Source organism: Beta vulgaris, chromosome 2 (genome assembly GCF_026745355.1).
Source record: "Beta vulgaris subsp. vulgaris cultivar EL10 chromosome 2, EL10.2, whole genome shotgun sequence".
In the NCBI taxonomy this organism is placed as follows: domain Eukaryota; kingdom Viridiplantae; phylum Streptophyta; class Magnoliopsida; order Caryophyllales; family Amaranthaceae; genus Beta; species Beta vulgaris.
Genome location: NC_079203.1, coordinates 32,770,157 through 32,794,274, shown reverse-complemented (window position 1 = coordinate 32,794,274; position 24,118 = coordinate 32,770,157). Strand labels below are relative to the sequence as shown.

At 38.1% G+C, this 24,118-nt stretch overlaps 2 protein-coding genes across 6 annotated transcripts; both read right to left on the bottom strand.

Moving 5' to 3' along the window:
- Nucleotides 1-3,033: 3,033 nt before the first annotated feature.
- LOC104886920 (protein RDM16) lies at nt 3,034-11,190 on the bottom strand. 5 transcript variants are annotated; one of them, XM_010671474.4, is made up of 7 exons: nt 10,474-11,190; nt 9,189-9,470; nt 8,550-8,981; nt 8,270-8,464; nt 8,021-8,181; nt 3,519-4,436; nt 3,034-3,400 (listed from the first exon to the last, which is right to left on the bottom strand). In XM_010671474.4, exons 1-6 carry the CDS (start codon nt 10,984-10,986, stop codon nt 3,554-3,556), a joined length of 2,466 nt encoding a protein of 821 aa, XP_010669776.2. In that variant the 5' UTR covers nt 10,987-11,190; the 3' UTR covers nt 3,034-3,400; nt 3,519-3,553. The 5 variants fall into 5 exon arrangements, with proteins under 5 accessions (XP_010669776.2, XP_048494907.1, XP_010669775.2 ...); XM_048638950.2 differs by having other exon boundaries at nt 3,034-4,436; nt 9,189-9,307; nt 9,390-9,470; nt 10,474-10,534; XM_010671473.4 differs by having other exon boundaries at nt 3,034-4,436; nt 10,474-11,189.
- A 3,053-nt stretch (nt 11,191-14,243) lies between these two features.
- On the bottom strand, nt 14,244-15,479 carry LOC125494808 (uncharacterized). Its single transcript, XM_048638630.1, has 2 exons — nt 15,157-15,479; nt 14,244-15,000 (listed from the first exon to the last, which is right to left on the bottom strand). Exons 1-2 carry the CDS (start codon nt 15,477-15,479, stop codon nt 14,244-14,246), a joined length of 1,080 nt encoding a protein of 359 aa, XP_048494587.1.
- Between the last annotated feature and the right edge of the window lie 8,639 nt (nt 15,480-24,118).

The following is a 24,118-nucleotide window of genomic DNA, read 5'->3' as shown; positions in this document are numbered from 1 at the left end:
GACGTAAAGTAAGGATGGTTGTAATCAATTATTCAATTTACTAGGTGCAGCCAACTCATATGAGAAAATGGGTACTAGATTGAGATACAAAGGAGACATTAGTATTATTAGGGAAAAGTTATATGCAGCCCTAAGGGTTGTATATAAGAAGCTAAAAATGAAAATAAGTTGCATTAATTGATCATTTATTACATCGGTTGATGCAAAAAATTTCCATAAATTCACAACTTATTTCCATTTTAAGTAGTGTATTTATGTCTTATATGCAACCCTAAGGGCTGCATATAGCATAACCCTTATTATTATTACGAATGAAACTATGATGTGTCAGACACTACTCATGTTGGACCGTTGAGCTGGAGACTTGGCCGAATACTGGCTAGTATTTATACCGAGCTTGCAATCATACCAAGGACTAAAATTAATGCATGTGAAAGAAAAGTTGCACTTTTTAGTAAAGATAATATGCATTAGATGTTATTAGGGACAATATGAAGGATGAGAATTATTTGTTTGCTAAATTTAGAAGTGAATGTTTATACATACTATCATTTACTAAATGTGCAACTTTTGTTTCATACTTTCATATGCGTTTTTTCAACAAAATGTGCATCGCGTCTCAACAAATATATATTTGCATATGTAGCTCAAAAATTATGCACATTCACTTTTAGATTATTGCACATGTATCTTTGACATCCATTTAATTTTGAAAAACAATTATCGGATCTAATATAGGAACTTCAAGTGTGATAAAAAAGGAAGAGAAACAATGGGGTAGAGATTATGAAGATTACCAAATGTGGGAACAAGAATTATAAACAAGGTTTAACATGCATTAATCATCTTTCAGCAAAGATAAAATTATTTGTTGTCTTCATTTTTTAGTAAACTTTATAATATGTTTCGAGTAAGAACTTAATTTTGTAGATATTACAACTAATATTTTAGGTTGTCAATTTTATTTTGGCAGACAAAAGATTTTTTATTGTAAAACCTAATTTGAGAGATTATCATCAATTTATCTACTTCTGTTCTTATATATATACAAATATATTTAAAGGCGTGCATAAACAAAAAACTGTGCCACGTGGCGGTGGCGCTCTCCCTATGGAGTTTTAGCTCATGTAATCCATGTCAATAAAAAAATTAAAAAATTGCATAATATAGGGTTTTATCCTGAGACCTCAAGTACATATACTAAAGTCTTAACCAGTAGGCTAAGTTGTATGTAGTGTTATTATCATAAAGTATTATATTAATAAATAAAATTTTTTCTTACCCGAGGTATTACCCGAGCCTAATAACTAGTTATCCCTCTAAAATGTGTGTTAAAACATAAGGTTGTGGGTTAAGAATTAAATTGATAAGGAGATAGGTACACAATAACAAAAAAAAAAAAACAAGGAGAGAAATACCCAGTCTATACCTTGAACCCTCACGATTTCTTGGTTTAACATTTGCCACACAAACACTTGGAGTATGGAGAAAAGTAAGGAACTCCCTAACCCCAATCACTGCAGTTGGGAAGATTTTGACCTTGTTAAAGTTACAAGTTTAATCTTCAACCAATACATCAAGCAAGCTTAGTATATTAAAGGCTTATTTTATAGGAAAATTTGCTAAAAAAAACCTTTTAAAGTTTAATTTGCGAAAAAAAAACCTTTTAAAGCATTCTTTGTAAAAAAAAAAACCACAAACTTAATTTCTTTGCAAGATGAAACTTATTCCCAATTTCTGGTTTAGTTTTTAAGATGCATAAAGGTGGTGCTGCAGTTAATGAAAATAGAGGGTTAAAAGAAGATTAAATGATCACCCTATACAACTTAAAAACCATTCAGGAAACCGAGATTAGGTTTGCAAAGAAAATTAGGTTTGTGGTTTTTTTTTTTTTTTTGCAAGAATGCTCTAAAAGGCTTTTTTTCGCAAAATTAAACTTTTAAAAAGTTTTTTTTACAAATTTCTCTACTTTATAATAGAGGCGAAGAGTTGTATATATGTTATGATTACATGCGATTTATATTGATATAAATTGATATAACTCTGTTATTGAAAATGACTCCATTATTACCCATAAATTTAATACAATATTAGATCATATGCGAAACTAATACTTCCTTCGTTTCTTTTTACTTACAACAGTTTGACTTTTTCACTATTCACAACCTTTACTTAATTAATCTTCGGTGATTTATTGTTAAGGAAAAACATATTCATGTAAAATCTTGTTAGGTTCGTCCTAATATATATTTTTCAAAAAATCTATTGTTAATATGTTTTAATTATCGAACCGAAAAATATTAATGGTTAAAGTTATATATTGAGAAGCGTGAAAATGTTACAATTAATAAAAGAAACAAAGAAAGTATTTAGATTATAAATTGTGCATCACACAAATGATATACTAGTTCAGCTACCTAATTTAACCACATAGTCATTCCTAATTTCCTCCTTTTAACTTCATCAAAGTCATAATATACAAACGGCCTTTGTGACACATGTCAACAATGTCAATTAATGTTGAGTACCTTCTATTTCTTTTTGATCTACAACACTTACACTATTCACCAACAATTCTAATATGCGATTTGTAAACAAGGAATAACTGTCGTATGTTACTGAATTAATTTTGTCTCAACATATATTTTAGAAATACAACTTTTTACTTATGATAATACTATATTTTAATCGTAAAAAAAATCCATTAACAAGCATTATCGTAAAGCTATGTAAATAAAAAAGAATCAGAAATAATACCTAAAACTCTCACCAAATGCGCCCATACTTTGTTGATTCTTGTAGAAGAACACATGGATTCACTACCAAAAGTGTAGGGGTACGAAGATGTGAAAAGAGAAGGTAAAAAGGTTCCACGCTCGTCTTTTCTCTAGTCTTTCCCTTTCAAGAAAAGGAAACAATACCTTTCACACGATGGTTGAGGTGAGAGGTAACAGCTCAGATCGAATTTACCCGTCCGATTCTTATATCAAGGGACAACCGACTATAGTACAAACTCAAAGAAACAGAACCAAGTGGTAAAGGATGAAAAAACTTCCGATCATAGGCACATCAAAAACCTCGGAGTTATAATCATTCAGAAATAGAACACACAACATGGAACAGAAAGCTACTGCTCAGAATCTGGGCATTAGATTAGTTGACAAAAAAACTTCAGATGTGTTCACCAGTAGTAGGTCGGAGCAACCATAATCCGATGGACATTCACGCTAGAGGCTTCAATTGATTTACATTGTTCTACACTTCTACTCGAAATCAGCCGTCTTTATTTCATAAAGACCAGCCAACGAGAGCGAATGTATGGAAAGCAATGAAAATCAGGTCATCACCGAAAATGTGCAATTTTATGCATCTAATATCTCCAGTCATTCCAGAGTATGCTCTGGAAAATCCACAATATTAATTACATAAAAACAGAAAATGATCAGAATGTTTATCACCAGCAGAAAGCATGGTTCTGTAATTGACTAGTGGGTGCAAACAGGGCTATATTGACTTACCACTCTCCAGTACAAAAACCACATATCCAGGCTTTTCAAAACTGGTCATCCACAAAGTTTGCAGCCAACTCCCAGTAGTGACCAACACCAGCATCAAAGAAAACTTTGCGGGCAGCAGCCTCAGTTCTGCAATCTTTGATGGAGAACCTGTCAAAACTTGGTTTCGCTGCTCTTCCTTGCCACACCAAAAGACATTGATTTGCTGGATTTTCCTCATCTTCATCTTCCTCTTCATCCTCTGTTTCCAGCTTGGCAGCCCAATTTATCCGCCGGAGCATCAGTTTCCCATACCTCTTGATGGATTTGCTCCCACCTTCAACAACCACAACACTAAAACCCTCAGAAATGACAGCACAACCAGTTAAACGGTTCTCCTGCGCATTGATGTCAACTTTAAACCGATTTTGTGGATGTGAAAGATCATTGATCTTGTAAACCGATACAATAGTCTCTAAGGTATTCGAATCTTCAAATAGCTTCCTCTCTTTCTTTTCACGTCTCTCAGCAGGTGTGAGTTTGCGAGCAATGTTCCTATCCACATGAGCCTGCTCACGCTCCGCAGCTGCAGCTCGGATTTCCATCTCCATTTTTGTTGGGTCCTGGGTTGCCTCAGAGCCCAATACTTTCATGAGGTTACTCATTTTTACTTTAGGTTTTGGGGGCTCAAGTAACCCTTGCCTAATCATCTCTTGCCTTTCCTTCTCCTTAGCCAAGCGACGTTGTGTGCGTAGTTTCTTCTGTTCCTTCTTTGTAAGCTTCAGGGGCTGAGGTTGTGGTGGGGCAGGCTCTGCAGGAGGCTCAATGGGTTCAGGATGCTCAACATAGATTGTGATCTTCTCCATCTTCACTTTATCTTCGTCAATAATACCACCATTAGCAATATCAACATAATCACCAGAACGCAAAAGAGGCACATCCCTGTAAAAAACCAGTAAATTAACAATAGAACAAAGATAGGCACAAAAGCTGGTTAACCAAAAAGGACACGTCAAATGAGGATGACAGTTCAGTTCAAGTTCTACTACGACTAAGCATCATGTCAACTTGCCGTTACTGGAGAAAGAACAGAGAATGTAAGGAGGGAGGAAAAAAAATTCATCTGCACTTGACACTATTGCTTTATAACGAACAGGTAAAAAAGAGAGTAAAGTTTTATCTCTTGGGAGCGGAAGCCTCACTATTTCACCCTTATACAAAAGTATAATTTCAACCGTTTATAAGTAGGAATGCTAACCACAAGAAATGCTTCTCAGATAAAGGGAACTGGTTCAGAGCCATAGTGACATCTGTATAACCCTGGTCAACAAATGAGCACACTACGCGGCAAAATCACCAAATCATAGATCAAAGGATTTGCACAAAGAAATATTTTATCAGGATGGGTATATCAAATGAAAATGAAAATGAAAATGAAAGCACATCATAGGTTATTTTTCATATAAGAGCAACTTCCGAGAAAGTATGCTAGAAAATCCCCTCATTCTCTAAGATTCGTCTCCTACAGTATAGCCAGACAAAGATCTTTGTCTAAAACAGCTTACATCTGAAGACCCATAGCTTGAAATTCCCAAGTTCTGCTTCAGACTACCTATGTGCTAAAGAAACCCTACCTAAGGCCTCACAGGACAGTAGCTATGAGACAAAATTCCAGGTTTCCAAACCATCTCCAATTCCAAGCAAACCATCAAGAAGTTGACATCAATTCCCTCCAAGGTTCTAAATTCTGATGCTGACTATGATCCAAGGCAGAGAATTGGCAGCTGTGTAAACAGAAATATACAAAATGGAATTTAGATAATAAGATAAAGAGATTTACAAATATTCTTAACAAAGATGTATATTGAAGGACTGGAATAGTCACTCATACCTACTTTTTGAAGTGATCTTCGAACAAACAGCCCCATCAACTTATTTTGAATACTTATGAAGCTATCTCGCCTCAGCAATATTAGGACGAGTTGGGTGAGGGGATTTCTAGAAAGGGAAAAATAAGACCCTCATTTACCTTAAAAGGGAATCTGGTGGCTCCTAAACCCACAATCCTAGATCCCCCCAGCATATTAACAGAAATTGGGTAAGGGGATTTCTAGAAAGGGAAAAATAAGACCCTCATTTACCTAAAAAGAGAATCTGGTTGCCCCTAAACCCCATGATCCTGAAATCCCCCTGCCCCCGGCCCCCCTCCAGAACCCATAACAATACGGATTAGAAACAACTCCTCTGCATCATAAGATATGGCCCAAACATGACCACTCCCATCCTAACCCCACCCCCACCACTATTTTACCAACATTTCATCTTCACCACCAGCCACGGACATATCGAACACCCACACTCCAATAACAAGAAACCACCAACCGTAACAACCATCAATCTGACCACCCAAGAACTAATAAAATGACCAAACCCCCCAACTTCCTACCCCCAGGCAACCCCAAAGGTATCGCCGCCACCCCAAATACCAAACAAAGCCTCAATTGAACAACCCTAAACCCCACCTTATGTTATCCGATCCAACCAACCAACTTTCCACCTACTCATACCCCCTTACAACAACACCGCCACACAAATACCAAAAAAATGTCCACTCCACCAGCAAATGTGAGACATAATTACTAAGAGATAGATAAAAACTGATAATGGCTTCAGGTGGCAGAATGTGGCCATGAAAGTTCCAAATCCAGAGTCTTTACGATCAAAATTGACCACCATTTAGTTCTTCACCAAGACGGTGGTTACAATTAGCCCATTACAAGGTGAAAGGCAATATTAAAAAGGAAACACTGGAAAAAGCATTGTCACTACTGTGAAGAAGAAAGGCATGGCAACTGATCTCAGCAATGAGTGATGTGCCATCATGAGAACAACTGATGAGTTAAGATAACATATGAGTAACGGGTGAGCCAATGGAGGCCTAACTTCATTTCCGAAGTCAAAGCAAGGGATAAAATAGGGGTTGGAACAACATATGAGAGATGGGTGAGGCAGGGGGTTTTGACTTCCTTTCCAAAGTCAAACCAAGCATTAAAAAACCAATTCAAATCATATTCTCCCTTCAACCAAACATATTGGAGTATTAAGAAAATTCACAGAACTACCTATTATAAAAAAACCATATTTTCTAAAAGCTACTCCCTCCATCCCGTAATACTCTTGACACTATCATAGCACGTAGTTTTAGATGACAGGTTGTTTGGTTATCAATTGTTATTTTATAGGAAAGGTAGATGTGATAGGAGTTAGTAGATAGTAGGAGCAGCATTATTTTATTTGGTGGAGAGAGAGTCTGGGCGAATGATTAGAGTTGGTAGGTAATTAAAGTGGTATTATTTTATTTGGAAAAGTTAGAGTATGGGCCAATGGTTAAAAGGTAAAAAGCTTAAAATAATAGTGGGTCATATCCAAATAAAGTCTAGAGAGTATTCTGGAACATATAAAAAAGGGAAAGTTTAAAGAGTATTCTAGGAAGGATGGAGTACCTTTCAAAAAAATTCAACAAACGGTCTTTTAAATAAGAATTATTTTGAGATTCTACCATAATACAATTTTCTTTAGGTTTGACCATTTAATTCCAACATTGACTTACGCGAGGTAATCAAGTGACCTTCTTGATTGCATTGGGTTTGTCTAATGGATCAACAAAGCAACTATAGAAAAGTCCCGGTAGTGGTGTCACATATGGTAGTGAAAAGGTTGAAAAAGGTTGTGTGACTACCACGTGTAAGTCAATGGCGTAATAAATGAGCCAAACTTAACAGCAACCATCACCCGGTAGTATTTTCGAAGAAATTTATTGTAAAAGGTAGTTTTTTAGAAGAACAAACATAGTAATTGAGGGTTTTCTATTCAGTCCTTTCATTTCCCACCCTTGATTCTTATCCTTTGCTCCTCTCTAAACCAGACTACCCTTATAAATTACTAGCTACATGCAGTGTCCTCTGAGCCTTATCTCTAGCCCTCCATCTTCCAGGTGAAGGGGTTACATTTGTAAACAATAAAACCTCATCATCTGAATGAAAATCTACCGTATCCCGAGTTCAACACCTATTGATATCCTTATCTTTTGTAGCTAATCCTCACCACTCCTCTCCCCCCTAGAAAAAGAAAAAAGGGAGAGAGACAGTGTTAAGAACAAATTTGGGAGATAGGCTCCATATGCAATAAAACCGATAATCTATGTTACTCAAACTCTTAATTTTACCTTAAGTACTATAATTAATTCAGTTGGGGCCACAATATTAAGAAGTTTGCACGAAATAGTATAGTTCAACACAAGTACCCAAATCTGAGTAACATTGCTCATAACACAATTAAAATGACCCAATGGCCCCCCAGATTGCCAAGCAGCAGCAAATAGACAGTAGTCAATACACAGGCAAATGCACAATTCTAACAATATTAAACCGCAACCTACAAAATTTAATGTAAAATATACCTTGAGCTTCAAGAATATAAAATTCACCATATAATCAAGTTATCTTAAAAGAAACTATATGCCTTACCACCATTCAACTTCTGGAATTGACTCCTTTGGCTTCTCTTTTGTGATAACTCTTTCTGACACCTCAATCAGATTTGGATTAATATTCGGCTCTGCCTTTGCCTTAGCCAACTGTGCCTGCTTAGCCTTCAGCTCCTTGGCTTGGGCTTCTCCAAATTGACTCTACATGACAGAACAAATACATAAATAGATGCACAAGAAACAAAAAACAACAATGCAATGCAACATAATCATAGCAAGAGATACATACCTTCAGTTTGATAATTTCTGCATCTTTTGACCATTTGCCTTCTTCCACAAACTGGAAGGTCATTCTCTTGGGCCTAAGAAGCTTGCTTTTGTCAATGCCCATCCTTGGATCATAATGAGGATTCGTTTCCGGATCAACTTCCAATTCTGGCTTGTGAATCAGAAATGCATCTTTTTTCTGCTTGTTAATATTCACCTAAAAAAAGGAAATGCAAAACTATATCAGTGATCGAACAGATTTAGACACAATAGTGGGACCGATAAACAAGTAACAGACCAACCTTAAGAGTACTTAAATTGCTGGGTTTAGATATATTGACAACATTTCCATGCTCATCAATTTCCCTACCGAGAGCATCCAAGCGAAGAACGGGAGCCTTTGCAGGCTTTTGAAGCACTGCCTCATCAGGTGGCGACTGCCCAGGAAAACAATTTATCAAAGGAGCAAATTCTGTATCCTGGCGGAAACCCATCTTGGCAGCAAGTTCCTGTGCACGCTTCACAGCTTCAAATTTAGCAGGGTCTATCATGCCAACCTGCTTAGCAGAAGCTGCTGCAGGAAAGGTAGAGGGAGCTGCCATCATTCCAGCAGCAGCCAAGCCGGCGGCTGTTGATGATGTTGGTGGAACCCCAGTAGCACTGGAGGCTCTAATTTCTTCTTTTGAACCCACTTGTGTGCTGACAGCATTGCTTGAGCTAGTACCTCTGTTTAACTGCCACCGCAAGAAAACACACATAAATAAGATGTAAGATATGACCTTACAACATTATGCAATTGGAGGCTGAGCTTTAACATAAATGACTATGAAAACAAAGAATAATATGTAAAAAAAAAAAATGAACTAATCCAATAAAAGTAGAAATGGAACACAAAATGACTGTAGTATATGAGAGTTCAATAGATAAACACACGAACATACCAACGGAATCTTCTTCAGCTTTTCCGCAAGTTCCTTCTGCATCTGCAAAGCTTTTTTAGCTTTTGCTAAAGCATCAAGGGATATATTTCCACTCTTGGCAGCAGTTGAAGGTGTCCCATCTGTACTAGATTTGCCAGTAACCTCATGAGATCCGGTAATATTAACTCCCTTATTTTCATTGGTGGTAGAAATTGAAGATACCTTGGTAGAAGTATGGTTATTCGCAGGGTTAATTTCAGATGCAAATCTTGATGACACATTGAGGGATTCCACAGCACCATCCTGACAGAGAAAGCGGAATGCAAATCAGTATCAAAAGGCTCAAAGTGTATTCATAATTTGTAACAATACATCTCCTCCAAAAAGAATTACTTAGCATGGTAAGTCAAAGTAACATCTCCTAGTACTAATCCTAACCTAATGTATCGATTGAACCACATCGGCAAATCGCAAGACATGATAGTTGCACGACATAGTAGTCACAGGCATAAGCATAAAAACCAGCCAGTGATAAAAGAAACAAAAGACTTTACTAGCTCTCTCGTGTCAGAGAGAAAAAGCACTACATTTAGTCCTTCAAATGATGATTTTCACCAGCCACTCTGACTCAACAAATTTACGTACCCCTCAGCTCACAGAAAGAAGAAAAAAGACAAGAGCCTTAAGTATCCATACATTTAAAGTACGACACACAAAACACTATACTACCAAAGACATATCCATATATGTACTTAAACCATTACACAAGAGGGTATCTAACGACACGTTTGCGGCATGGTAGCTAAATGATTCAGCAAACTAATTAATGAACAATCAAACACCAAGCTAAATTCAAAGCTACTTATCCAAAAGCAATAAACCTTAGTGGTCATTTAATTGACATAGAAATCCACAAGTGGAGAGCCTTTTGTGATGTTAAGCTGACAAAAACACTTAACTACGAAGAAGTTTTTTTTCTTTTGAGGGGAGAAGTTGCTAACCTAGTGCCGAAATTTGTCGTGAGAACTCCTAATTTCTATAATCTACTTTGATACACTTCCTAGGAATTTCCAATTGCAATATCCTTCCTAGTTCCTACACGCAACCAAACGACCATAGTCATCAATCAATAATCGTTGATTCCAACAATCCCGATAGCATACCTAATTCAACTAAAACAAATTGTTCAATTCAATAAAATCACACTAACAACACTCAATCATACCACATTATGAAACCGAAAACTTCAATTTGAAAACAATAATCTAATCTCAAAAACAACAATCATTAAGAAAGAGAAGCTCACATTGTGAAAGGAACCACTCTTGTAAGTAGCAGCAACCTCAGCAACCTCAGCAACATCATCTTTCTTAATATCTCCATCATCAAATCTCCTCCTCTCCCTCTTCCTACTCCCATTACTATTATCATTTTTACCATCACTCCTCTTCTCTCTCCTATCCACCTTATCAATTCCTCCATCGTTATCGTTATTGTTATCGTTGTCGTCATCGAAACGGCGTTGTCGTTCCTTCCTGACATCTGATACCTTAATCCTCTTATCATCGAATCTTTCCTGACTCACCTCCCTATCTTTCCTCTTCTTTTCTCTCTCTCTTCTCGAATCATGTTGCTGTTCCTCCTCGTCGAGCGATTTCTCTCTCCTCGATCGGCGGCGGTGCTCTTCGTCGACGTCTTCTTCGGTGGCATCGTTGCGGTGGCGATGGCGGTGGTCCTTGGAGGATCTGTGGTGGCGATGTTGGTGCTTGTGGTCGGTGATTTCTCTCTCCTCCCTCGATTTTCGACTAGATTTCTCCATTTCTATTTCTGGGGTTAGGGTTACCGGAGGAATTCGAAGAAATAGCGCAAATCTAGTGGCAGGAATGTAATACCGGGGAATGTTATGCCCAGGAATATGACGTGAATTATGAAAGTTGTGGGGTTTGTCTAATGCCCAAAAGTTAGGGTTTTGTTGTGTAGACGAAGGAGATGGTTATTTCACAAACAGACAGGCATCAAAGAGGAAAAATTGAACTGAAATGTATTGGATTGAACTAAACTGAACATTAGTTTTATAAGAGACTCCTCATTTTTAATTTAATATTAGGCGATGACCCAAGCTCAATATTAAGAAAATGAAAGATCATACTTTTTAAATATAGTGACTAGTTTAATTCTTTTAATAATCACATTATTTAATTTATTCAATGACTTGTTAAATCATTGAATGACTAGTTTAATCCATTTGGTAAGGCTGCAGTTAAACTATTTGTCGTAGTTCGAGATTAAAAGGGAAACAAAACAAGCAGAAAACAAAGGACAACTAGATTAGTATGAGATGTGTAGAGAAAGTGTTCGGTTAGAGTGAGATGGAATGAGTTTCTAAAATAATGTAGGCTTGGCTTTATTTAGTTTATGTTAAAATTAGACCATTTATTCTAATAATTTTTTTCTTTATTGACTTAAGACTGCAAACGAATAATTGATAACCATTGCAAAAATGCATAACAACCAAAGAGAATACCATTATCCATTCTCTGAATAATCAAGATCTAAAAACTCCTTTTGAAGAAGACAAATTTCACTAATAAATGAGAAAAGAGACTCTAAAAAAAAGAGATCGCAAACATAAATAATTCATTATATAACTCAAAATAAACTATAAAATGGGACTTAGTATTATCAAAATCGGTGCATAACAACCCTTAAATGGAGAATAAGGACTAGAAATTTTGTAGAGGGGGGAGGGAAAAGAAAGGGAGATGATAATGGTCTAGTGAGGGTTTATTTGACTTCTTTTGGCCGTTACTAGTATTATTTTCTTTGTTGTTACTATAAAATGAATATTGAAATTAAAATTGTTACTACCATGTATTATCTCTATTATATAAGGGAAGGGGGAGCAATGGTGTCCTCTTTTGAAATGCCTATTTTGCCCTCCTTCCCTTTCTAAATTACAAAAAGAATGTCAAAATCATAATCGACACTCAATAAAACTACCGAAAATTAATTTACAACACTCACTCACAAATCACTTAAAAGAAGAAATTTTACAAATCACTCATACAACTGAGAAAATCACGTTATAAAAATCACGCAAATCACTCAAATTATCAGGAAACTTTATTAAAACTTAAAATTAGCATACAAACTAAAACTAATAACCTAGAACGTCAATACATACAAAACATTTACAAAAATTTACTTACAAATCACTACTCTCAAGAACCATTCACAATTAATGGTGGGTCGTGATAAAAAACATTAAAGGTGTATTTGTAGTGAATTGAAATTTAGAAGTTTGACAAGGAAAAAAATTATTTACTTTTTTATAGTGTTCCCTACATATAATGAAACATATATTTGGACCTATCTTTTTCTATTATATAACAGTGATTAATTATCAAGGTAAAAAGGTTTATGTAAAATATCATTCAAGAATTAAAGTACAACATATCTCTATTATATAAGGGAAGGGGAAGCTATGGTGTCTCCGAATGAAGAGACTATGTTATCCTCTTCCCATTCTAAATTACAAATTTACTTACAAATCAAAGGGGGCTTCAAACAAAAATACAAAAAATATGATTATAACAATCACTCACAAGTCAACTAAAAAAATTGCATAATTTACGTTATGCAAATCACTAAAATGAGAAAACTTTACAAAAATTTAAAATTCACTTACAAACTACAACCTATGAAAAAATTGACTTGAAATCAAAGTGTCCACTTTCTTTACAATTTATGAAGTACTATACTTAATTCAAAAATCAACTACAAAATTATAATATTAGAAATCATAAATAAATTCAATAAAATTTCTAATTTGTTCACAGAACTTAACTTTTAAAAGTAAAAAAAAAAAAGACAAAAAGATTGGTGAGAGACTTAAGTGACTGAAACTAAACCAATCAAATTTTGCAACTAAAAACAATTATACTTCGTATGTCTAATATTCAAAATTTGACTCTTATGCCGAAGAAAATCAAGTATCTGTTTCGAAAAAATTAAGCACGCATCGCGTGCAAAAAAAATTCTAGTTACTACTATTAAAGGATCAACTGTCAACTCTATGTTAGGGCAAAAATGTCATATCAATAAGAGATAGGTTTTATGTTAAATTTTGGCGAATTTATTCAATAAAATAAATATGATAATTATATTTTTGAATGATCATTTTTTTTTCATATTGAGATGAATTGGTAAATTTGGGTTAATGTTTATAATTCACTAAAGTAATTAGATTGTTTAACATGAACACACAACCCATTAATTAAAGGATGTGAGTTAGTTTTGAACTAAGTGTGCTTGTCAAAATTTATGTGTCACGTGTAACCCTCCCTCTTGCACTAGAATTTGTCCATGTGTGCAATTGACCAACAGTAGACATGCCATTATGATTTTTTTGGAAAAAATATACTGATGTCCTGACCTCTTAGTAAGATTTACTGTATATTTACCATCTGAACTAATATTTCTTTTATTGATTCTTGTGTCCACAAAATTCCTTATATGCCCTGTAAAGCATTTTGTAAAGTGGCGGTAATCCCCTTTCTCTAGCCACAAAGTTGGAGCACATACTATTAAAAAAATTAAAAAAAAACGCATTGTATAAGATTTGATCCTATTACTTAAAGCTTATACACTAAAGTCTTAGCCACTAAACTCCAAGTGATATTTAGCATAATCAATCTAAAGTTATATATTAATAAATAAAAAATATAAGTACGTAGGGCATGACCCGAGCTTAAAAACAATTGTCATATATATTAATAAGGGATAAGTTTTATAATAAATTTTAGCTAATTTATTCAGTAAAATAAATATGATAATTATATTGTTAAATGATCACTCTTTTTACATATTATTATGAGTTGAATTGGTGAATTTGGGTTCATGTTTACAATTAATCTGAGTAATTAGATTAATTTAACATGAGCGCAAGGTCCTTTTATTAAAGAATGTGGGTTAGTGTTAAACTTTCAAATTCCAACATGACATGATGTCTATTTAATTGTGACGTTAATAGGTTTTTTTTTTTTTTTGATAAGGAGAAAAACTTAGGCTAACCCTCTAATCAGGGGGCCAACCTAAAACATCCTTGCGGATGATAAGGGAAAAATCCATACAGTACGGAGGAAACCAGTAGAGTAAAGATTGGTGGCGATGCGCCTTCTTTGCCATGAAGTCAGCCGCCTGGTTAGCTTCCCGAAAACAATGACGAAACTGACACTTCACAAAAGACCGAGCATCCACCCCTACATCATTAATAATGTTAGAAATCTCCCAAGGAATACGCCACAAATTTTTCATTGAGTTAATGACTGCAAGATTGTCCCCTTCCACAACAAGGTGAGAAATATCCAGGGAGATAGCTCCTTTAACACCTTCGCAAAGAGCCCACGCCTCGACTTGGACAATAGATATATGGGGTCCTAAAGATTTAGCTCCAACAAGCAAAACCTCCCCCATACAATCCCGAATCACAAACCCCAAAGCAGCGTTCCCATTGGGATCTTTCAAACCATTAAGATCAAGCTTACAGAAATTCTCGGGGGGAGGGGTCCAAACAATATTTTTACCTACTCTAACAACCTTTGGTTTAGCAGAGCACCTTGGAGAGGGATTACCCACATCCTCTTCCCCTTTTGCAGCAGCTTTCAACCATTGGGCAAAGAAACTACTAATCATGAAACTAACTTTACAAGGGGTAAAACCTTCCTCATTAAAAATGACCTTATTTCGAGTAAACCAGATGAACCACCAAACAAAAGAAAATTTCGAAATAGAAGCACCATCACTAATTGAATGCCATTCCTCAATCCAATACCTAAACGAAGGAAACTCCGACAGATTAATAAAGTCAGGAAGAATAGGCCATGAATCAGAAGCGTTAAGACAAGAAAAAACTTGCCTAGTGAAAGTGCATTGGAAGCATAAATGAGCAATGGATTCAGAAGAATGGCAACATAACACACATTGTTACGGCACAAATACCTTACATTTTTTCAGTCTATCCTTAGATGGTAAACCATCATGACAAGCTTTCCATAAAAATAGTTTGATCTTAGGGGGAACATTAAACTTCCATAACCATGCAAATTCCACTTTTTCAAAATTCGGGTTATAAATGCCTTGCGCTAACAAAGAACCAAACTTTACCGAATATTCACCATCCGCAGTCAGCCCCCAAACCAAAGAGTCGTCTTGCGGGGATGAAGGGAGAAAGAGGGAACCAATTTTATCAGCAATATGGAGGGGAACCAACTGGGTAATAAGGGCACGATCCCAACACCCAAACCTATCCATCACCTCACAGACTTTCAGGTTTTCTGTTCCAGGGGGGACTAACCACCGTTCTAATTGGATATTGGAAAACCTAATTGTCCTCCCAAAAGCATATATCTTTCCCAATCCCGACCTGTCATCGAAGACCCTTTTTTAAAAGAGGTCTGATAGACATAAGCCTCTTCCATTGCCAAGATGCAACAGGAGAAACCTTATACGAAAAAAGATCTTGAGATTTAAAATACTTCTTGGAGACCAAAGTTACCCATAAATTATTACTATGCTTTAGAAGTTTCTAGAGAAGTTTCATTTCTAAAGCAACATTGTTAACATCAGCCTTTCTAATGCCCAGCCCCCCATACATCTTAGGAAGGCACACTTTACCCCAACCAAACAGATCAGTTGTCTTTGCTAAAGGGTCTTTGTTCCAGAAAAAATTACGATAGGATTTATCCAATCCCGATAAGGTAGATTGTGGAAGATAAAAGCTTTGCATTTGGTAATTAGCTTTAGTAGCTAAATTCGCTTGGATTAGAATTATTCTACCAGCTTGGATAACGAATTAGCTTTCCATTTGGGCAATTGACTAGCTGCTTTACCACTTGTTTTGCCAAAAGTTTCCTTAGTCACACGCGAATCAATAATAGGAAAACCCAAATATTCACCTAAATGGTCAACTTCATTCATGCCTAACAAGGAGGCAAAATTAGCTTTAGCCACCGGGGGAACATGCGGAGAACACTAAAAGGCGGACTTATGAAAATTAACCAATTGACCAGACATAGAACAATATTTGTCAAGAATTTGCTTAATCACCACACAGCTAGAATCAGAAGCTGTAGCAAAAAGCATAGTATCATCCGCAAATGTGAGGAAGGGTATACGAACACCCAATTTGCCTATAGAGACACCAATCGACTTGTCTCGCCGAATGTTGGCTGCTGAGAGCTGTCTAGCAAGAAGTTCCGATAGAGAATAAACAGATACGGGGATAGGTGATAGCAATTTTAAACAAGTTATAAAACCCTATTCTTGCAAGTGTACAAGACTTAGTAGTAAGCGATAAATAATAGGGTATTGTATCTGTTGTAGCCTAAAAATCAACGGCTATTGCGCTGACACGTGTCCTCATCAGAGCCCTACATGTGGCATATATGCAGGGGAGTAAAGTACAAAGGGCCTGAAGGTGACAGGCCTAAAAGTACGTTTCTCTGAAGAAAGCGTACTAAAGGTCCTTCTCCTGGCCCCAAAAATTGTACTTAGGCCCAGTAAAAATGATCTACACCTTTATATGAAAGTGAGGTGTACTGACCAATTAATTGCTGCCACGTGTCCCACTAATTTGATTAGCCAATCAGATGCTCCCAAATTAGGGTGACATCAAGGCACAACAGTCATTTCAAACAGTATAAATATTCTGCCATAAATTCTTCTCTCTCTCTCTCTCTCTCTACTTTCTCTCTCTAAAAGTTCCTTCACATCCCTGATATCTGACTTAAGCATCGGAGGGGGAAATACCACCCAAACCTCCAGGGTGGGTCCCTTTTTTGCAGGTTGCTGGTCAGGAGTTTGCATCGGGATCCGAGCCAATCATTGTTGCACAAGTCTCCAGTTTTAGAACCCATCTTTGGGAGTGTGATATAAGTTTGCTAGTTTTAGACTACGTAACATTTGGCGCCGTCTGTGGGGAGACGCAGCAATGACGGATTGTCATTCATCGAATGTCACAAGGAACAGAAGCTTTAGAGTTCAGGTTGATGATACCGTTGATGACGAGAGACCACCTCGTGGACGGGATCAGGGCCATGATGCCGTTCATCTAGAGGGTAGGAATGTGACTCCAGTCATCCAAGAGAATCTTGACCGTCCAGTGACAGCTGGTCACTTGGAAAATGTGTTGAATGACTTCCAGGCAAGAATGACCGCTGTTATGGAAGAGCAGATTAAGAACAATATGTTGTTCTTTCAGATGAGTCCGGGAGGAGAGGCAGCTGCGTCGCTCAAAGGACGATCCCAGGAGGGTCGTCCAGGACCTAGTCGGCCACCTCGGCCAGAGTTGACTAGGCCGCCTTCCAAAGGAAAGCAGCCAGTGGTTAGTGATTCTAGGAGGAAGATGGACTGGAAACTGGTTTTCCGTCCAGCCGATAATATCCCTCCTACTGGTCACATGATGGAGACTGATGCCAGGGAATACTTGGAGGCCAAGAGAGCGGCAGCTCAGCAGCGTTCGGCCTCTGGCTCCACTCCATATATGAAGGATCCGTCCTTAAGACTCCCGTCCAGAACAGTGGCACGAAGCCGTGGTCCATCAGCTTTCCAGCCAAGGCAGGAGAAGACAGTTTTGCAGCCTATGGTGTACTGGCGTCAAGCCTTAGCTAACACCTCATCTAATCCGGTATTGAAAGAGTACCGTCAGGAGCACATACCTATTGAAGGGCAAGTGGCGGCACTCCAGATCAATTGGCCCACTCCTTTCTCGGTCAGGATCATGGAGTCCCCTCCTTTCCCAAAGGTTAAGCTCCCGACCATCGAACCTTTTGATGGAACTACTGATCCGGACGATCACCTATCAGCTTACAAGCATCAGATGTATGTCCAAGGGGTGGACGATGCTACTTGGTGTAAGAATTTTCCAGCTACTTTGAAGGGGGTAGCATTCTATTCACCAGTCACTTTGTGGCTAATCGTCAGGAACAAAAAACAAGCATGCACCTGGGAAAGGTCATCCAAGGTCCTAAGGAGGCCTTGAGAGGTTATGTGAAGAGATTTAATCTAGAGGCATTGCAGATCCAAGATCTAAATGCAGATGTGGCGTTTGACGCCTTCATCAGAGGCCTAAGGCCAGGAAGTTTTAAGTTTGATTTAGTGAAGAAGAAAATCACTACTTTAACGGAAGCATTGAGGGAGGCTGAAGCATTCATTCATGCCACAGAGGTTGTGCTGAAGCAAAACAGCCAGAAGTGAAGAAAGTTGAAGAAGCTGTTCAGCCAAAAAAGAATCCGCCCAAGAAGGCTGAGACTTGGGCAATGACTTCTATGACCACCTCGTCCAAGAGAAGTAGGCGGTCAGAGCCGGCGGCCTCAGCTGAACCAATAGAGTTCAACAAAGATCAATATTCCATTTTGATGGAAATAAAAGATCAGCATGAGCTAAAGGCGCCGGCCGAATGAAGACGCCTTATCGTAACAGAGAAGAGCAAGTATTGTCACTTTCACAAAGATTGTGGGCATGAAACCAATGAATGCAAGCATTTGAAGCGAGCACTAGAAGAGTTGGCTCGAAAAGGAAAGATGAACAATTACCTACCCTCGTCAGGAAGGAAGTTTCAGAAAAGGGATAACCGTCAAGGAAGAAAAGATGGACGGAGATAGCACGGATGATGATGTAGTATGGTCATCTCAGGAGGATTTGCAGCTGGAGGTCCGCACAAATCGGGCCACAAAAACATATTTGAGGGAACTCAGCCAGGTTATGCTCACCAACCAGGCCGAGTCTGATCCTTTTCCAAAAATAGTGGTCAGCGAGCTGGACCAGGGAAATAAGGACGCCTCATGATGATCCGCTGGTTGTGGAAATGAAGATTGCCAACCTTAGGGTTAGGCGAATTTTGATTGATATGGAAGCTCACTGAATATCAGTGCTGATTGTTTGTCTCGTTAAATTTGACAAAAACGATTTGATGCCAGTAAATCATCCTATAATTGGTTTTGGCGGAGGGGTCATACACCCTATGGGAACCGTCACATTGCCCGTCAGGGTTGGAGAAAAAGATGCGGCCAGGACGCTTTTTGTGAAATTTTTGGTAGTACGAGACTTGACGCTTATAATGTCATTCTCGGACGACCTACCTTAAATCACATCAAGGCCGTCATTGTGACCCATTTAATGCTGATGAAGTTTGAATGTGATGGAGGAAGATTGGATCCTTTATGGAGATCAGCAAGCTGCCAGAGAATGCTATCTCACCACACTCAAACCATCATCTTGGAAAGAGAAGGAGAGTCCAAGGGCAAGAAGATGATTCGGCCAAGAAGTTAAAGGCCAGATTGTTGAGCTTAGGAAGAATTGAGAAGGTTCAGAGGACCCCTTCCTAGAAACAATCCGTCCATGCTTTTGCCTAGCAAGAAGAGAAAGTGTTTGGCATTAAAGAAGAAAAACATTCATCTGAGATAATGGCTATAATGAGTCTGGGACTAGAACGTCCAGAACCTGTGGAAAGTCCAGTAGAGATTTGCTTAATCCAGAGCGTCCGGAAAGGACATTAAAATTGGATCAGTTTTGAGATCAGAAATTCAGGACGCCTTAGTTGCGTTGCTGCGAGAATTGAAGATGTGTTTGCCTATGCTGTAGAAGAGATGCCTGGGATAGACCCTGAGTGGCCGTCCATAAGCTCAACATTGAGCCGGGCAAAAGCCTATTCGGCAGAAAAAGAGGCATCTGGGCCGGCCAGAAATAAGGCCGTTGATGAAGAAGTTCAAAAGCTGCTCAAGTCTAAATTCATCCGGGAATATTACCCAGATTGGGTAGCGAATGTTGTGATGGTTCCAAAGCCGAATGGCACATGGAGAATGTGTGTTGATTATACAGATCTGAACAAGGCTTGTCCTAAGGACAGTTTCCCGTTGCCTAAAATTGATCGTCTGGTGGATTCCACAGCCGGCCATGCCCTACTGAGTTTTATGGACGCCTATTCTGGCTTCCACCAGATTCCTATGTGGCCGGATGATCAAGAAAGACTTCTTCATTACTGAGAAAGGATTGTATGGATGGCTCAGGATGCCTTCGGCCTAAGAAATGCGCCAGCACTTTCAGAGGCTCATTAATACGTATTTCAGCCCAGCTTGGCGAAATATGGAAGCTTATATCGACGACATGATCGTCAAGAGTAAAGAGAGAAAGATCATCTGGACGATCTGAGGGAAACCTTCCTCACTTGAGAAAATTAAGTTGAAGCTAATCCACAAAATGTGTGTTCGGGTAGTTGCTGGGAAATTTCTGGGATTTTGTTGATCAGAGAGGGATTGAGGCAAATCCCGAAAAATTCAGCTATTATGAATATGTCTTCGCCGTCCAAGTCAAAGAAGTTCAGAGTTGAGGGCTTTTGGCTGCTCTTGGACGGTTTCTCTCAAAATCAGGGACAAATGTCACCATTTCTTTGCTACTATCAAGAAGAATGCCAAGTTTGATGGTCGGAAGAAGCTGAGTGGCGCTTCAGCAAGTCAAAGATCATCTTCGGCAGCTGCCTAGGTTGATCAGTCCGGCCGAAGGTGAAAAGTTGTATGTATACCTGGCTGTATCACCCTTCGCAGTAAGCGCAGTCCTCTTGGCTAAAAGAGACACGGTGCAGATACCCGTCTATTTTGTGAGCCATGTGCTGAAAGATGCGAGAACAGATATTCGTCCATGAAAAATTCGGCTTGGCTTGTTGATGGCTAGCCGGAAGTTAAGGCCTTACTTCTTGCCCACAGCATTCTTGTTATACGATCAGCCGCTTAGGCAAGTTGCATAAATGGATGCTCTGGCCGGATGTTAAAATGGGCTGTTGAGCTAATATGTTTGATTTAACATTTGAGCCTAGAAAGGCAATCAAGGGCCAAGCTTTGGCTGATTTCATTGTAGAGCTTACTCGGCCTACGTAGAAAGCGTCCAAGACCGGCGAGGAAGGCGTCATTGGACCCTTATGGTGGAGGATCCTCAACTGCTAACGGATGTGGGGCAGGAATCATTTTTCAATCTCCAGAAGGGGAAAGTTTGAATATGCTATGAAGTTCAAATTCCAGGCGTCCAATAATGAAGCAGAGTATGAAGCTCTCTTAGCCGGCATAAAAATGTGCAAAGCGGCTGGGCCTTGGAAATTGAAGCTAAAACTGACTCTCTGCTGGTCGTCAGTCAAGTCAATGGTGAGTTTGAATGCAAGGAAGCGTCCATGAGAAGTATATGAATTTGTAAGAAGAGATCAAGTCTTTAAAGAGGTTCGTCCTAGATCAGGTGCCCAGATCAGAGAACCATCAGGCTGATGCCCTCTCTAAACTGGCCAGCTCGGCTGAGGGAGACGTTCCTAGAACAGTCTTCTGGGAGGTAAAGGCGGCCAAGAGCATTGAGGCCGGAGAAGTGCTGTTTCTCAGCCGAGAAGATGAGTGGATGAGTCCAATCATTGAATTTAAGAAAACTGGTCGTCTGCCTCTTGACCCAATTGAAGCCAAGTATGTGAAAGCAAGGGACAAGTGGTTTGAGTTGTGGAATAGACTCTATACAAGAAATCCTACAATCGGCCTCTTCTCAAAGTCATCAGCCGAAAGGAAGGTCTGGACGTTTTAAAGGATTGCATGAGGGAGCTTGTGCTCCCACATTGGAGGAAGAGCTTTGGCAGAAAAGGCTCTCAGGACGGGCTACTTTTGGCCGTCCTTAAAAGAAGATGCATTGCTGTACGCTAAGAAATGTGATAGTTGCCAAAGGCATAAAATCTATCAAAAGCCGTCCAATTACTTGACTCCCATTCTTTCTCTCTTCCCTTTGCTAAATGGGGGATGGACATCCTTGGGCCTTTTCCTATTGCTGCCGGCCAGAAGAAATTTGTAATAGTAGCTGTGGACTACTTTACAAAATGGGTTGAAGCTGAAGCATTAAGGGATCACCACTAATGACGTCAAAGGGTTCATCTGGAAGAACTTGATTACAAGGTTTGGATGCCCCAGTCGATCGTCTTTGATAACGGGCCACAATTTGAAACGCCGAAGCTCCGTCAATGGTTGGCTGACCAAGGAATCAAGGCTCACTTTGCCGCAGTGCTCATCCACAGGCTAATGGGCAAGTTGAGGCTTTAACAAGATTCTTTCGGCGGGATAAAAAAGAAGTTGGACAATGCAAGGGGCTTTGGGTAGAAGAATTGCAGCTGGTCTTATGGTCAATAAGGACAACGGCCAAGAATTCCACAGGAGAGACTCCTTTATGATGGTCTATGGCTCTGAGGCCGTCCTTCCTATTGAGGTTGAAGAACCCACTTAAGAGTAATGATGTACTCAGAAACGCTAACTGGGCAGCTCTTGGACGGCTCTGGACTTAGTTCCTGAAGTCAGGGGCAATGCTTTGCTGAGAATGCAACTATATAAGTTGAGAATGGCAAGGGACTTCAACAAAAGAGTTGCAAGACGTCCGTTAAAGCTGGGAGACTTCGTCCTAAGAAAAATGGAAGCGGTCGGCCGAGCCAAAGAGTTAGGCAAGCTTACTCCTAACTGGGAGGGACCCTATAAGATAATCGAAGTAGTTCAGAATGGCACCTTTCGTCTAGAAGGTTTGGACGGACGTCCCATTCCTAGGACGTGGAATTCTGACACTTTGAAAAAATACTTTGTTTAGGGCATCCAGCTAAATTGTAATCTTTTATTAATGCATTACAAAGAAAGAGTAGAATGTATACATGTATCTTGACTATTCGTCAAGCAAACTTCATATAATACAGCTCTACTTCTCTATGACTTTGTTTGATTTATTTGTTTAAAGTTATGTGCAATCATCCAAAGTCATTTAATTTAACAAAGCAAAAAGACACTGCACCTTTCATTAGGAGGTAGGCCGAACATATTATCGTCCTTAAATGGACAAATATGCAAGATTTGGCCAGTGGTTTACTTAAAGAGTTGAACACCTCCTGAACAAGGTCGGCTAGGATTAGGACGCTTTAGGCTATGTTCAGTTCACCTTATTTTTGCTTATTTCAGATCTAATCAGATCAGATCAGATCAGATCAGATCAGAAAAAATAAGTTCAGATCAGATCAGATCAGAAAAAATAAGTTCAGATCAGATCAGATCAGATCAGACCAGATCAGATCAGATCAGATCAGATCAGACCAGATCAGATCAGATCAGATCAGATCAGATCAGTTCAGATCATATCATGCTTATATTTAAAAACTTATTATTATTAAATATCTTTCACTACATATTAATAAAATTATAATAATTGAATATTAATAAAGTACTCATTGAGACGAATCAAACAAGACCCCACATGACTATATTTTTTCTTATATATTAAGAAAAATCTAAAAGATTATCTCTAATTGTGAATAGTGTCAAGATTCTAAGTGACAAAGATAAAAAAATACAAAGGGGTATTATTATTTACTAGTACATTTGTTCAAAAGAATTATTATTGTTGTTGTTGTTGTACTTATTAATTATTAATATTGGTAATTATTATTAATCTTGTTGTTACCATTATAAATGTCATTGCTATTATTATATTAAGTTATTTTGTTGTTATTAAATAATAGAAAATTAAAAGCCACATGTTAAGAACATAAGATTGACGCAAAAATAAGAAATATATAAAATATGATATCTCAAATTCATGACAACGAAACTACTAATTTCGGATTACATTTCAAAATAAGCTAAGTGTGACATACAAATTATAAATTTAGATTCGGTATACCTCTTCTTACCGAATTCCAAATCTCTCTAGCTATTTGAAGTTGCACGATATTTATTTATTTTTTGCTCAAGTCATAGTTGTTTGTATATCTTGTTCTATTTTATATGGAAAAAAAAAGAGTTCAGTTTGCCGACTTCTCAAGTGTGAAACTTTTTTTTAAGGGAAAGTGTGAAACATTGTATAAGTGCTCTTATAAAATAATGACTTGAGTTATATAATTATTT

Bases quoted from the DNA above. Each gene is read 5' to 3' on its own strand.
- LOC125494808 (XM_048638630.1), bottom strand. From the start codon at position 15,479: ATGGATAGGTTTGGGTGTTGGGATCGTGCCCTTATTACCCAGTTGGTT. The intron at 15,001-15,156 runs GTAACAATGTGT...TCCTTCGTTTAG, and splicing joins AAATGTAAGGTATTTGTGCC to GTATTGGATTGAGGAATGGC.
- LOC104886920 (XM_010671474.4), bottom strand. From the start codon at position 10,986: ATGGAGAAATCTAGTCGAAAATCGAGGGAGGAGAGAGAAATCACCGAC. The intron at 9,471-10,473 runs GTGAGCTTCTCT...TTTCTCTGTCAG, and splicing joins AGAGTGGTTCCTTTCACAAT to GATGGTGCTGTGGAATCCCT. The intron at 8,465-8,549 runs GTTGGTCTGTTA...TCCTTTTTTTAG, and splicing joins GCAATTTAAGTACTCTTAAG to GTGAATATTAACAAGCAGAA.